The 15,188-nt window shown below is 40.7% G+C and overlaps 2 protein-coding genes and 1 long non-coding RNA gene across 3 annotated transcripts in view; 1 reads left to right on the top strand and 2 right to left on the bottom strand.

Annotated features, from left to right (window-relative positions):
• The window catches only part of MAP3K2 (mitogen-activated protein kinase kinase kinase 2), a 46,399-nt gene extending 41,532 nt beyond the window's left edge, over positions 1-4,867 (bottom strand). The window contains exon 1 of the mRNA XM_083350056.1: positions 4,465-4,867. The gene's annotated coding sequence lies outside the window, so the exon portion shown is untranslated. The remainder of the gene's footprint in view (positions 1-4,464) is intronic.
• A 397-nt stretch (positions 4,868-5,264) lies between these two features.
• On the top strand, positions 5,265-9,431 carry LOC310632216. Its single transcript, XR_014490811.1, has 3 exons — positions 5,265-5,303; positions 6,871-7,740; positions 8,518-9,431. It is a non-coding gene; the product is annotated as an uncharacterized lncRNA (long non-coding RNA).
• PECR (peroxisomal trans-2-enoyl-CoA reductase) overlaps positions 7,724-15,188 on the bottom strand; it is a 27,803-nt gene continuing 20,338 nt past the window's right edge. Inside the window, exons 7-8 of the mRNA XM_083349270.1 lie at positions 10,943-11,054; positions 7,724-8,080 (exon numbers count right to left, since the gene is read on the bottom strand). Coding sequence (XP_083205396.1) covers positions 7,992-8,080; positions 10,943-11,054 — 201 coding nt within the window. The 3' untranslated portion in view covers positions 7,724-7,991. The remainder of the gene's footprint in view (positions 8,081-10,942; positions 11,055-15,188) is intronic.

Here is a 15,188-nt window from a genome sequence, read left to right as displayed (position 1 = left end):
CTTGAACTCTATTGAACATCTCTGGAGGCACCTGAAAATGGCTGTGCACCGACGGTTGCTATCAAACCTGACTGAGCTTGAGAGGATTTGCAAGGAAGAATGGCGGAAAATCCCCCAATCCAGGTGTGCAAAGCTTGTCTGATCATACCCAACCTGAGGCTGTAATTGTTTCCAAAGGCGCTTCAATAAAGTACTGAGTGAAGGGTCCGAATACTTATGCCCAGTGCTTTTTTTTGTAAGAAAAAAGGTGCCGGAACTCAGCCCCCCCTCCTTCCCCCCGGCCAGGCCATTCCTTGATTGGCAACCTTTTACTCTCCTCCTGAGCCGGACTGCCATGCTAAGGTGGGTGGGATGGGTGGGGTAGGCCTGGTCCCCCTCAGCCATTTCGGAGCCAGGGGGGAGTGACGGTGAACTGCTCCGCTGCGTGCCGGCTTTCTTGAAGCTTCACCCCGCAGACCACCTGCCCTGGCGCAGCCGCCTCCTCCTTCTCCTCCGCCAACTCTCCCGTGGCTTGCGCCATGACCGGGCGGCACAAGCCTCCAAAACCACCTCCCTCCACCAGTCCTTTGTCGCCTGTCTCATGGAGAACACAGCAGCTCTGCTACAGAGATGCAGAGCAGAAAAGAGTACTTCCTTGCTGCTCTGCATTGCCCTGTGTCTCCCTTCTGGAAATGGCAGCCCCGTTTCCTGCTGCTTCTCCTCCCGGCGCAGCTCCTTTCTTTGCTAACCTGCTTTCCAGCTATGATGTGTTTCTCTTCTGCTGCAGGGAAATGGAGTTTATGGAGTTTACTAAAAACAGTTCAGTCAGACTTCTCCTTGTGAAATCTTTTTTTTTTCCCCGCAAGAAGTTACAAGGTCCGACTGAACTTTTTTTAGTTCCACAAATTCTGTTGAAAAAAGGTGTTGGAACGTCATTCCGTGCGTTCTATAACAAAAAAGCCCTGCTATTTCAGTTTTTTTTTCCTTTTTAATACATTTACAGACATTTCTAAAATTCTGTTTTCACTTTGTCATTATGGGGTACCGAGTGTAGATTAATGAGAAAAAAATGATTTTCAACAACTGTAGAATCAGGCTGCAACATAACAAAACTGACAAAAGCAAAGGAGGTCTGAATACTTTCTGAATGTTCTGTACACACACCCACTCACTCATACACACACAGGTAGTCCTAGACTTTTGACCACAACTGAGCCCAAAATTTATGTTGCTAACTAAAACATTTAAGTGAGTTTTGCCTCATTTTATGACTTTTCTTGCCACAGTTGTTAAGTGAATCCTTGCAGATGTTAACATTGTGTTAAGTGACTCTGGCTTCTTTATTGACTTTGCTTGTCAGAAGGTCACATGGCCCCTGGGCACTGCAACGGTCATAAAAATGAACCAGTTGCCAAGCATCCGAATTTTGATCACATGACCAAGGGGGATGCTGCAACGGTTGTGTGAAAAACGGTCATAAGTCACTTTTTCAGTGACATTGTAACTTTGAATGGTCACCAAATGAACTGTTGTAAGTCGAGGAATATACCTCAAGTTGGTTTTCTAAGAATAACAATAATTGAGTTTTACCAGTGCTGTGTATGAACAATAATAAATTGTCATTAAATGGAAGAGAAAACCATAAATGTCTGCTTCCAACTATATTAAAGAATGTAATGCTTATGATTTGTTCATACTGTACATAATTAAATGTACTGAGAGGACATGTGATAACTGGCAAGTCACATCATCGCGAACTTTTGCCAAGATCAATATGTGAAACAATTCTCCAAAACCTTAGGACTTCCAGAAATCCCTGCCAGTTTTCACCTGCCAGACTCCAAGTTGGGGAAGCGTGCTAGAAACGCATAAGCTCTTTTATTTTTGTAGCTGTTTACTTGACTAAGCTAAGCACAAGTAAACTTTGTGCTGGCTTCACTTTCAGTTGTGCAACCACATCAATAAAGGAGAAGTAATATAAAAGAAAGCCAGGGTAATGTTTTTCAGCTTGCTCAGAATTATAAAAATATACAAATTAGTGCAAATTGTCTAAAGGCAGAAATATTGCTAATTAATAAATCGCTACTGGCTTTTTTTTTTCTAAGATGGCACCTGCTGTGAAAGAACTTAAATTTTGCATAGAAAGATTTAGGATGCTTTGATTTTACACTATTCTAGGAGATAGTAATGGTGAGAGAGGGCCTTAAACAATTATATGTGTGCCCATTTGTGGGCCAATCTGATTATATAAAAGTTACCTATAACCTGGTTACACTATGACTATTACAATGAACTCTCCTTAAAGAGCACTTGAAATCTTTGCAGCAAAATATGGCAGCTGAGCTGCTTGTCTATACCTAGGACAGTACTAGTATCATATTGCATACTTATCAGAAGACCCCCTGGTAGCTACTGACTGCTTTCTGGACTAAATTTTACGTGCTTGTTTAAGCTATAAAACAGTTTATGGCCAGATTATCTGAGCATTGTACTGTCCTTGTAAAACATTTGAATGTTGCAATCTGGCAGGGGAATTCTAAAGAGCTACCAGCTTGTATAGGCAGGCCTACTTATAATTACCAAAACCAGTATCAATTACCTTATAGGCTAATCTATAAAGACAAAGTTACTAGATAAAAAAACACACCTATGTTAAAGTGCACATTATGAAATGTAGATACTGTATGCATATTTATTCCAGATATCAAAAGTGTACCAACATGTTATTTTTCAACTGAATTTTCCTAGGTATACTTTTTTTAAAAATCTTAAAGTGAGCTTGAGAGTGAGAGAACAGAACTTGAAATATAAATATCTTTAAAATGTGGTCAGCATCTCTAGACTTTGATCCTCAAACCCACAATGTTATGGCAAACTTGGAAGAATTTGCTTGCCAAGCAAAAGCGGAAGCCAGAGAAATTCCTTGCATGTATTTCCATATTTCACATCACAGGGCAAAAGAAACCCAATGTTCACTTTTCCATTTACAAATAAGCAATGCTGGGCAACACTCATAAATCCGGGGACAACCTATCAAGCAGTTGTCCACTGAGACTATATGCTTCAAATATACATAGAGAAAGCAGTTAAAAGCACAAATCACAAATAGCACAGAACAAATTACCGGTATATAAAACCAGTATTCACTGGCAGTATGTCACAAATCACTTTAGCAAATATAGCTTTTTTTTTTACTTGTAATCTGTTTCCCATCTTCACTCAGTGAAACTATTAGTCAAGATCACCATCAAAACTGACCAGAGTACAGTTCTCATGGATAATCTTCATTATACACCCAAATTATATCCCACAGTAGTTTATAACACTACTGAGCATTAATTTTAATCTGTTTCTGTATCTTGTTTTTAAACTGATAAATCAAACTCCATCTTTTGTGATGGATTAAACATTCTTCCTCAAATACTCAAAACCACCTGTAAACATTAAAAATCTTACTTCTTGGTACAACAGCCCACATTTCTCAGTATATATTATGTATAAAACAGCACTGGAGACAGGGAAACCGTGAAAGGCATTTCCAAAACAAAAAGCAATTCTCATATAAATAGGGTCACTTAACCACAATAGCCATAGACTTATAAAGCACTTCACAGTGCTTTATAGCCCTCTCTAAGCGGTTTCTAGCAGGGGTCTTCAAACTTGGCCCTTTTATGACTTGTGGACTTCAGCTCCCAGAATTCCTCAGCCAGGCATGCCTGGCTGAGGAATTCTGGGAGCTGAAGTCCACAAGTCATAAAAGGGCCAAGTTTGAAGACCCCTGGTTTATAGAGTCAGCATACTGCCCCCCCCCCAAAAAAATAATCTGGGTCCTCAATTATTAACTGCTGACAGCCATGCCTACACGACATTTTTTTTCCCCCTCCTCCATCTAGTAGCGGAGTTTGATCTCAAACAATTATGACACACAAATTGGTATGTACCAAGACATACCTGGGCAGAACTCTTAAGACACCTATATTTATTGAGGAAGAAGTTGGGAGTGAGCAGAGTAGGACTGCTTCCTCATACCCCGCCCCCCCCCTCTCCTTTCTTTTTAGGCAACGCAAGCGAACCTCGATCTTTTTCCCTTCAATCGCAACTCAAGCGACTTCCTACTCCGCCCGCGCCCCCCCCCCGGCCGCCGCCAGAATTCCGGGGTCGGCAACCTCGGCTCTTTTATGACTCGTGGACTTCAACTCCCAGAATTCCTGAGCCAGCTATGCTGGCTCAGGAATTCTGGGAGTTGAAGTCCACGAGTCATAAAAGAGCCGAGGTTGCCGACCCCAAAGCCCGCGTCCGAGGATTACCTGCGAAAGCGGCGACCGTGCCACAAAAGCGCCATCCCCGACCCCTCCTCAGCGCAAAACCTCCCCCAGGCCAGCCGGCTTGGCTCGGCTCCCCTCTTGCATCAAGCGCCGGAATCGGTGGCCCCCACCACAGCTCGTCGCGCGCGCGCGCGCACTCGCCCGCCCGCCCCCGACGTACCTGTGGGGCAGAATTAAGGCGCGCGGGTGGGGGGGGGGCAAGGGGAGGAGGAGAATTTTTTTTTTCTTCCCCCTGCGGACTGGAGGTTCCGGGCCCAAGCCGCCGAAGGCGGTCCAGGTTCTCGCTTTTCACCGGAGACCACGAGCCTGCTCCTGGCTCTGCCGAATGAGACGGGGAGGATGGCGTGAACGGGGGAGGGTGGAGACGGTAGTAGGCCCAGCGGCCCCCTTCGCCCCACCGGAGGACGAGAGCTGCAGCCTGCGAGGGACGGAGAGGCAGAGAGGAGAGGCGGCGGGAGGACCCAGGCGCTCCCGCGGGCGAGGGGCAGGGGGAAAGGATACCACCGGTGGCCCCCCCACCCCGCGGCCGTCACCTTAGCCAGCCGGACCTTCCTCTCTCTCTCCCTGCCCCCCCCGTTTTTTCCCCCTCCAGAGCTCCGCCTCCCTCACGCAGAACCCGTGACACCGAACCGGGCCGCGACGTCAACGTCATCACGCAAGCGCGAGATTTTTTTTTTTTCCCTCCCCTTGTTCGGACGCCGCGGGAAGAGGAAGGATTAGCACGGGGGCGACCCTGGGAAACCCGCCGCGGCGCCTCAGAGCTCCTGGAACTACAATTCCCAGCAGACTCGGCGAAAGAGCAAGGAATGCTGGGAGCTGGCGGTTTAATAGCTTGAAGAACGCGGGTGCGTCCAACTCTTTGGCCAGGAGAACGCGTGGCCTTAATGTACGTGGAATATTATACGCGCACGCAACACGCTCTATCTACCTACCTGGTTTTCTCTGAACGCCAGCGGTAGCACTATACTTCCAACCCGTCTGCAGTAAAATCATTTTACGGTACACTTTGCAACCTGGAGTAATTGCACCGATCCCTTCCGGATTCTTCTAAACGGCAGCGCTACACAGACCACGCTTGGAGTACTTGCCCGTTGTGCTTAAGTGATTTTTCTGAGCAAACATCTGATTGCCAACCTTTAGTCTCTGAATCTTTATTGGCTTTTCCGAGTCACGTTTGAAACACACTTGCTAGGAGTAATTTCAAACTTTTTTTTTCTTCTAAGAAGCGGAGGTCAGGAAAACAATGGTAAAAATCAAATCGTTTTAGCATAGCTAGCTTTGGTCAATGCCACCTTGACCTAGAGGATGGCCTCAGGCAATGACATAGGTAAGAACATGGAGATTAAACATACAGGTAGTCCTTGACTTACAACAGTGACCATTTGAAGTTGCAACAGCACTGGCTTATGACCGTTTTTAACACCACCGTTGCAGCATCCCCATGGTCATGTGATCAAAATTCAGATACTGGGCAACTGACTCATGACTGTTTATTTATTTATTTATTTATTAATGGGACTTATATCCCGCCCTATCTCCCGAAGGACTCAGGGCGGCTAACAACAATAACATATAATAAGTACAGAAATTAAGATAAAATTAAAATTAAAGTCCTCTGTGCAATAAATTAAAATTAAAAATTAAAAATAAATTAAAAATTGTAAACATAATTAAAATGCCTGTCAGTCCAGGTCAACAGGACACTGTTGCAGTGTCCCAGAGTCATATAATCACCTTTTGTGACTTTCTGACAAGCAGTTAATGGAGATGCCAGATTCACTTAACAACCATGTTATTAACCACTGTAGTGATTCATTTAACAACTGTGACAAGAAAGTTTGTAAAACAAGGCAAAACTCACTTAACGAATGTTTCACTTAGCAACAGAAATTCTGGGCTCAATTGTGGTTGTAAGTTGAGGACTACCTGTATTTCTGTGACAACAGAGATCAATGTTATAAAAGTTATGGTCTTTCTAGTAATGATGTCTTTAAATTACGGAACTGGAGACAGGGCTTAAGAGTATTATGGTCTGCAAGGAGAACTGTTCAATCAGCCCTGGACTAGATAAAATTCATTGCTCCTTTGTGACAATGAGCAGCAAAGAGAACTTTACATATTTCAGACATAATGAAATAGAGCAAAATTATGCTTGGCAAGGCTGACAAAGTAAATGACAATGACAGATAAGTGGATGGGTAGGGTTAAGAATGTTTAAGGAATGCCCTTTGAAGAGCTATACCTATTACAATAGGTCAGCGTGGCTTACATTGATCTGTGCAGTTGTCAAAAATTGAGCCAGATTCCATTATCTCACACCTGTTTTCAGAGACATTTTAAGCCTTTGCAGCCAGCACAAGAGTCTTGTCGCATCTTAAAAAATAAGATTATTCCCTAGATTTGCCAAATTGTAGTCCAACATTCCACCTTTTCAATGAAATATAGCAGCAATTATACAAGTCCATACTTTTTCAAATTGTACTTTTATTTCTTATAGAAATCTTAGCTTTTGACAAGTGCAAGCATCTTGTGTAAGTAATGCAATATTGTCCAATATCTCACACAGGTATCAATTCTTAATCACAGTACAATAGTGCCAAAATGACAAGTGTCATGACATTATGCTGCAGGCTCTAGCCCCATCAGATACCTATGCTGCATCATACAACTGAAATTCCAGATACAAGACTTAAGGAAAGGTTATCCTCATTACATCTACCAGTCGCATCAGATCCAGCAGGAGGGGCATGCTCTAAGCCCCATCAGCTGGAGAGCGTCATCTGGCAGGGTCAAGGAAGACCCTTTTTTGCTGTGGCACTCACCCTGTGGAACACCACCCTTCCAGAAAATTAGATTGGCTTGACCCTGCTAGTCTTTGGAATAACCCTGAAAATATGGCTGTCAACAGGCATGGGGACGCAGAAAACTGATGGAGTTGGCACAATGGCTCTACTGAATTTTATTGGTAGGTGTGATTCCTTCGCTACAAATTAAATTTGTACTTATTTTTATATTCTTTTGTACTTTTATTCTTTTAAATTGTTGTATTATTCAGTTGTTTTTATATTGTTTAACTGATGTAAGCAGCCTAAGTCATATATATGAGATTGGTAGCAGTATACATTAGAAAAATTAATACATAGATAAGAAACTAAATTAGTCTGACTTGAGGGGCATTTTTTATGAATAATGTATGCATACTTTTAATTTCATATCCATTTCTCATTCTGCAATATTAATTAGATTTGATTGCCTGGCTAGTCTATATCCCAATCCCAGCAATTGATGATGATGATGTTGGTGAAGTATATCCTATCTTTTCTCCAAAAGTATCTTACAAGGAATGCCCTCCCAATGATCTCCATCACTGAGGGTGGATCTAAGATAGTTCAATAGTGAACTACATCATCACACCTTGTTCTCAACACAAATAAAAGTGGGTATTTAAATGATTCACACTCATATTTTGAAATTTGAAATAAGATGTGAACTGCAATGATGTTCATCTGCTACCTTTATAGTTTTGCCTCTGGATCAAATAGCTATTGTTCAATAGTAATGTTAAGGGTTTTGAAGGAAAAGCCCACAATTTCAAAGTGCCACTGTAAGTTCTTTAGATGTATTGCAGTTAATTACTGAAAAATAGCATTTTTCTAATAAAATGTAGACAAATCCTATTTCTTTGAATTACAGGTTTGATTTAGGTTTTCCTGAAAGCATGCTTCTGAGAGCTTTGGCATTATGTCCATCTGGTGCTGGCGGCCATCTGTCATGATCTGGGAGGAAAGAGAAGATTTAGTTACCTCAGAAAGCAAAACCAATGCTATTTATTTAATTTTCAAAGATTTGTTTTCAAAGAAAAACGCTTAAAACAAGCCTAATGAAATGAGTTAAGAGTCACTTTTATATAATCTCAAAAACAGAAAAAAAATATTTAATATTTCAGAATATTGTGACAGTCATTTTATTATCAATAAAGAGTTCAGGTTTCAATTAAGAATGTTCTTTGAGCCTTAACACCTGAGTAACTGTCAAAGATGTATAAAGGAACTACAAATATATGCTGGAAATGTAATTGTACACAAATGTAAGAGTATTTTTAAATCATCTCTGATGGTTTAGTGACAAAGCAAAAAATACTGGAATCAGATTTCTCTAATTCAGAAGATTCTTAAAATAAATATAAAAATGAATCTAGATTTTTTTCTCTTAGGTTTGATGGACAAAGATCTTGCAAGAAAATTTGGAACTTTATTACTCAGCCTTCCATCCTTCCAAGGTCAGTAAAATGAGGACCCAGGTTATTGGGGGCAATATGCTGACTCTTTAAGCTGCTTAGAACAGGGATCTCCAATCCCCAGGCCATGGTCCACTACTGGACCGTGTTTTATTTAGAACCGGGCCTCTTGAGCATGGCCCGGTTCTCCTCTCCTCTCCCCACCCCACCCCAGACTGGCCACGAAGCTGCAAAGGTTGGAGCCTGCTGGTTTAGAGAACGCTGTAAAGCACTGTGAAGTGGTATATAAATCTAACTGCTATTGCTATTACTATATATGTTAACAACACAAAGATGAAAAGATAAACTAATTCCCAAAATTGAAGAATCAATGGTGAAGATGATGGAATTGATAAAGATGGCAAAATTAATTACTTTAATTAAAGAGAATAATTTATCTATTTTTGTTTCCATTTAGAAACTACTTCTGGATTTTGTTTACTCAAAACTGAAAAAAGTATACCTAATTTTAGGTTTTGATTATTAGAATGATTTTGTTGTTGGAGAAATGGCTTGAAATATTTAGAATTGTAATGCAAAAGATTGAGGGGTTTTTTTGTATTCTACTCCTCTGAAAGTGGAAGTAGTGAGAAGTCACTACTTTTTTCTTTCCTCTTTATCTTCTCTTGCACCTCACTTTCTTTTTAAAAACTTCCTTAATTTTTGTTTGTATTTGTATTTTAACCACAATAAATTCTAGTAATTTTTTCTTTAAAAAAGAATGTTGTTTGACCCTAGTCAATGAGGTTGGCAGCTTGGCATATTGTGCTTATCTAGCCAGTTTTGTTTTAGCCAACCCGAGTTAAGCAAACGAGGACTTCACACAATATGTGAAGCCAAGCTGTAAGTTCTGGGTGAAATAAAGTGTTACATGACAGATATGACAGTATTCAAGACAATTATCAACTATCTGAGGAAACAATGGGACTGAGAAGAAAATGCCTTAATTGAGACAATTTGCACACATCCTTAATTTGTTTCACATGATGGAAATGATTCCTCCCCTCCACCCCAAAATTAAATAGAAATAAATGGCTGTAACACAAGCTAAACAATAGCTGATTCCCAAATTAAATCAATTAGATGAAGGCTTTCTTGGAGGGAAAACTGAAAATTCCAACAACTATGGAATTACACCACCAGAGGAGTTGAGACTATTGTAGAAAGCAGATGCACCCTAAAAACTAAATCAGAGATGTGAAAAGTAAGAGATTGAATAATTATTAACATAAAAAAGTAAATGAAAAGAAATGTAAGGTTTCAAGAAGCAAACTCACATCACAATAACCTAGGCCACAGTTCTGTGATAGAGAAGAATATTTGACAGAGATGGACAGCTACAGAAATTGCATTAATTAATTAATTAATTAATTAATGAAACAAGTTAATCATACAAAGAGGAAGCGGCTTTTGTGTTCCTGTAGCACTTGCAATTCCAGTCTAAGTAAATTTACATTTCCTTCATTAGCAGAGTTTAGCCAGGAAAGAGAATGAATTAAAAAGTAATAACTTGGCTTTAAGGGAGCAACTTAGTGTACACAAAGCTGGAGAATGAAATTTGGATTTAAATAAAGATTGTTAAATTGTCATGTAAACATATTATTAAATTCTATCTTGTAGGATGATTATTTCAATATCTCTAACACAGTGTTTTTCAACCACTGTTCCGCGGCACACTAGTGTGCCACGAGATGTTGCCTGGTGTGCCGTGGGAAAAATTGAAAAGTAATTATAAAATACTTTCTTTGTGTTTATTTGATTCCTATTCAAGAGAATTACTTTATATATAGTCAATATAGGCACAGAGTTAAATTTTTTAACATTTTCTAATGGTGGAGTGCCTCATGATTTTTTTCATGAAACAAGTGTGCCTTTGCCCAAAAAAGGTTGAAAAACACTGCTCTAACAAACCTAAAAGTTATATGCACCAGGAAAATCCTTGCTCAAAATAAGTCCAGATTATGTTATTTTATCATTCTTATGAATGGAGAGTTTAAAGCTTATTAAAACCTTATGGGCAAAGTCAGCATTTAGTAGGCAATGTGAAAACATTTGAGTCATCAATTTTAACAGAAAAAAGCACATAATCTGGAAAGTGCAATATGATACTTTCTGAACCAATTTCCTAAGTGAAGTGGAATTTGATTAAGGTGGAGAAGTCTTAAAGATAAATTAGTTTTTATCAGGGCAAAAGCATCAGTAAAAAAGGAATGGAAAGCAGACACCCTCAAGAGTAAACGTTTTGTGGCAGTTTCCATATTTTATAATGTGTCTTGGCCTTCCCTTTTGAAAATACAACCATTTCAGAACACTAAAACAGTCAAGTTACTATTTTACAAATATTTTAAAAGCGTTGTTTTACCTGGAATGTTCCAGACGCAACTGTATAGGTTTTGTCCTCCATCAACATTCACAGTTTCTCCAGTTATAAAGGAGGCAGCTGGAGAAAGCAGAAAACACACCAAAGGTGATACCTTAAAAGGGAAACAGAATATTTGTTGTTATATTAGTTGCTCCAGACAAGATGGGAGACACACAAATTCAATAAATTAATAAATAAATATTAACCACTATAGCACAGGCCCTTTCAGATGTACAATTCAGGTTTCATTTATTCTGTTGCTGGATTCATATATTGTGATACTCTTGTGGTTTGGTAGACTGACTCAGCTTTCGTATTATGTTAAATCACAACCCATGGGTTATTCACAAAGCCTGTGCTCACGCAACACAAAAAGATGAAGTACAGTTTAGTAGTGTAATGGGAGAACCTGCTCAATAAATGTTGAGAATAGAGCAATACTTATAATCCGGCTTCTTTCCCTGCAAATTGTGATACACATCTGAAACATTCATACACTTGGATGCAAGTGAGCATAAGAAGTTGTATATTGTGAAGTGTAGGACAACTATAATACTGCCAGCACTATTTGGCTATCTTTTTCATATGCATTTTTTAGAGTGTAGAACTCTAATCACATTCTGAATGGGAATGTTAGCTTCATATCCAAAGATAATTTGATTACTAAATTACTGAATCATTAAATGCTTTTGCTTTCTTCCATGGCTGAGGAAACAAACTGTTTAAGTCAAACAGAAGTCAGATTATTTCTCAATTGACAAGAGCCCTGGTGGCGCAGTGGTTAGAATGTAGTATTGCAGGCTTACTTTGCCCATAGCCTGAGTTCAGTCCTGACAGGTACAAGGTTGACTCAGCCTTCCATTCTTCTGAGGTTGGTAAAATGAGGATTGTTGGGAGCAATATGCTGACATAGTAAGCCACCCAGAGAGTTCTGTAAAGCTCTGTGGAATGGTATATAAGTCTAAGTGCTATTGCTATCTCTTTTTAGCATAACTACCTTAAGTTGCCTGTTTGAATACTTAGGTTTAGGCAATGCTTTGCACATAGCTGGTCCTAAATAAAAGAACACATTTCATGTCAACATCACATATATGTATGAAGTGTTTGGGACTGAAAGGGAGAAAAGACTGCTTCAGAGAACGCAGGGGGCAGTTGTGAAAAGCAGCCAGAGAACTCCAAAAAGATACAATTGCTATAAGGCGGGCATGTCAAACTGCCGGCCCGTGGGCCGGATTCATCACAATGAAACCATGCCCTCCCAATTGCTAGCAATCGGAAAAAAGTTGCGATAAGTCGCACAACGTCACATGACGTCGCGAGTTTGACATGCCTGCTATAAGGAGTTAGTAGCAAGTGCTCAGCAAGCACCTCCATATGCCCCTAAAGCAATTTTCTACTTCAAATCTGAAGAAGTACAAAACCCTAATTACTTAATGATATGTATTTGAACACTAGTTTGGTCCAAAGGCTAAGGCACCAAGCTAGAAACATAAGACATGAATGCTAGTCCTATGTGAAAGTTTCAGGATGCAAATATCTTCTAAAATAGGAACTGTTATTAATCCATTATAAATATATATTAATGTGAATACTGTAAATAATGTATATATCTTCAATAAATCAATGTCCTGCCCCTCTGAGAATCCCTTTATTTAAATAGGAATGGATTTGTATCATGCTGTCAATTCTTTTGTTCTCCTCAACAACAGATGCACGTTATCTAAAGCATTACTTTATGTAATACACACACACACACACACACACACACACACACACACACACGTAGATCTTTGGTCATTTGGGTTTTTTCCCACGTAGAATTGAAGGTATAAGAGCAACATTTCGACGAAATCTCATCCGTCATCCTCAGGCTGGTGGCTTCAGCTTCGTTCTTCTGGGAGAAGTGTGTGGTAGTGGCTGTTTGTTCCTCTTTTTTAAACTGCCAGAGGGGGGGGGGTTCTGTGGGTGGAGGTGTGCTCTGATTGGGTGGGGGGTTAGCTGTGTTCTGATTGGGTGGGGGTGTGTTTTGAATGGGGGCTGTGTTCTGATTGGGTGGGGGTGTGTTTTGAGTGGATGGGCTGGTCTCAGCTGCCAGTCTTAGAACTGAACTGGTGAGTTGTGCTGCTTTTGTTCGGCTCCGTGTTTGTGGTGGTGCCATGTTTTTATAGTGGGTGTCAATTTGCTTATTGTGTGGTTTGGAGGGGTTTAAAGTGGCTGATGTTGCAGCTGTAGTTAGGTTTCTGTTTTGTGGTTGTGTGTCGTTATCGTTGTGGGTTCGGATTTGCTTTTTGAATGGTTGTGTGGTGGTGATGTCATGTGATGTTATCATGAGTTTGGGTCTGGTATCATTCTTGGTGGTTGGGACTCGTCTGTCAATCAAGGCGGGTTTCCAAATGGCTGGTAGGCGAGAGGTATCATCTCGTTTGTTCATGCTGTGGGGGCGTTTTTCTATCTCAATGGCTTCTCTGATTATTCTGTTGTTAAAATGTGCAATTTTGGCGATAGTTTTGGTTTTTTTAAAATCAATTTCATGTCCCGTGGCTTTAAAGTGTTGGAACAGGGATGAAGTTTGTTCTCCCTTTCTGAGTGAGTTCCTGTGCTCTTCAATGCGTGCACTTATTCTTCTGTTGGTCTGTCCGATGTATGTGGTGGGGCAGGTGGTGCATGGGATTTCGTATACTCCTTGGTTTTCTAACCCAATTATATCTTTGGGGTTTCTTAGGATGGTGGATATTTTTCTGTCTGTGTAGAATGCTATTTTGATGTTGTGTTTTTGGAGGATCTTGCTGATTCTGTCTGTGGTCCCTTTTAAGTATGGGAGGAGGGCTTTGCCATTTTCTTGTTCTCTGTCTTGGGTTTTTGTGGGTGTCTCTCTTCGGATTAAGTTGGTAATCATGTTTCTTTGGAATCCGTTGGCTGTTAGTACATTAGTGAGAGTGTGTAGTTCGGTTTTTAGGTGTTGTTCGTCAGCTAGGTGTTTTGTTCTGGAGATGAGTGTCTTGGCTACGGAGTTGATCTGTGCTGGGTGGTGGTGTGAGAGTGCGTTCAGATAGCGGTTTGTGTGTGTTTTTTTATGGTAGATAGTGTGTCCTAGGGAGCTGTTGGATTTCTTGTAGACTAAGACATCAAGGAAGGGAAGTTGATTGTTAGCTTCTGTTTCCATGGTGAATTGTATTTTGGGGTGTAGGCTATTGAGGTGTGTGAGGAAGTCATCCAGTTTTTCTTTGCCGTGTGGCCAGATTACGAAGGTGTCATCTACATATCTGAGCCAGAGTTTGGGTTTGTGGTTGGATTTTTCTAGAGCGAGGGTTTCAAAGTGTTCCATGTAGAGGTTTGCGATGACAGGTGAAAGGGGTGATCCCATGGGTGCTCCTTCCATTTGTTTGTATCTTTGTCCATTGCAGATGAAGTATGTGTTTGATAGGCAGTGGTTGGTCAGATCTAGGATGTGTTTTGGGGGGTTGTATTTATTTAGGATAGCTGTCAAGGCTTCTTTGATTGGCACTTGGGTGAAGAGGGATATGACATCGAAGCTCACAAGTAGGTCACAGGGCTGTAAGTTTAGTTTACTTATGATCTCTATGAATTGGAATGAGTTTTGTACGTGTGAGGTGATGGAATTTGCGTAAGGCTGTAGTTGTTTGGCAAGAAATTTGGCTAGATTTTGTAGAGGTGAGCCTATGGAGCTGACTGTGGGTCTGAGTGGGGTTCCTTCTTTGTGTATCTTGGGCAGACCAGAAACAGAAGCTAAAAAAACCAAAACTATCGCCAAAATTGAACATTTTAACAACAGAATAATCAGAGAAGCCATTGAGATAGAAAAACGCCCCCACAGCATGAACAAATGAGACGATACCTCTCACCTACCAGCCATTTGGAAACCCGCCTTGATTGACAGACGAGTCCCAACCACCAAGAATGATACCAGACCCAAACTCATGATAACATCACATGACATCACCACCACACAGCCATTCAAAAAGCAAATCCGAACCCACAACGATAACGACACACAACCACAAAACAGAAACCTAACTACAGCTGCAACATCAGCCACTTTAAACCCCTCCAAACCACACAATAAGCAAATTGACACCCACTATAAAAACATGGCACCACCACAAACACGGAGCCGAACAAAAGCAGCACAACTCACCAGTTCAGTTCTAAGACTGGCAGCTGAGACCAGCCCATCCACTCAAAACACACCCCCACCCAATCAGAACACAGCCCCCATTCAAAACAC

Source organism: Vipera ursinii, assembly GCF_947247035.1.
Source record: "Vipera ursinii genome assembly, chromosome: 1".
In the NCBI taxonomy this organism is placed as follows: Eukaryota; Metazoa; Chordata; class Lepidosauria; order Squamata; family Viperidae; genus Vipera; species Vipera ursinii.
Note: the sequence above shows the minus strand (reverse complement) of the source record. Positions and strands in the feature narration are given on the sequence as shown.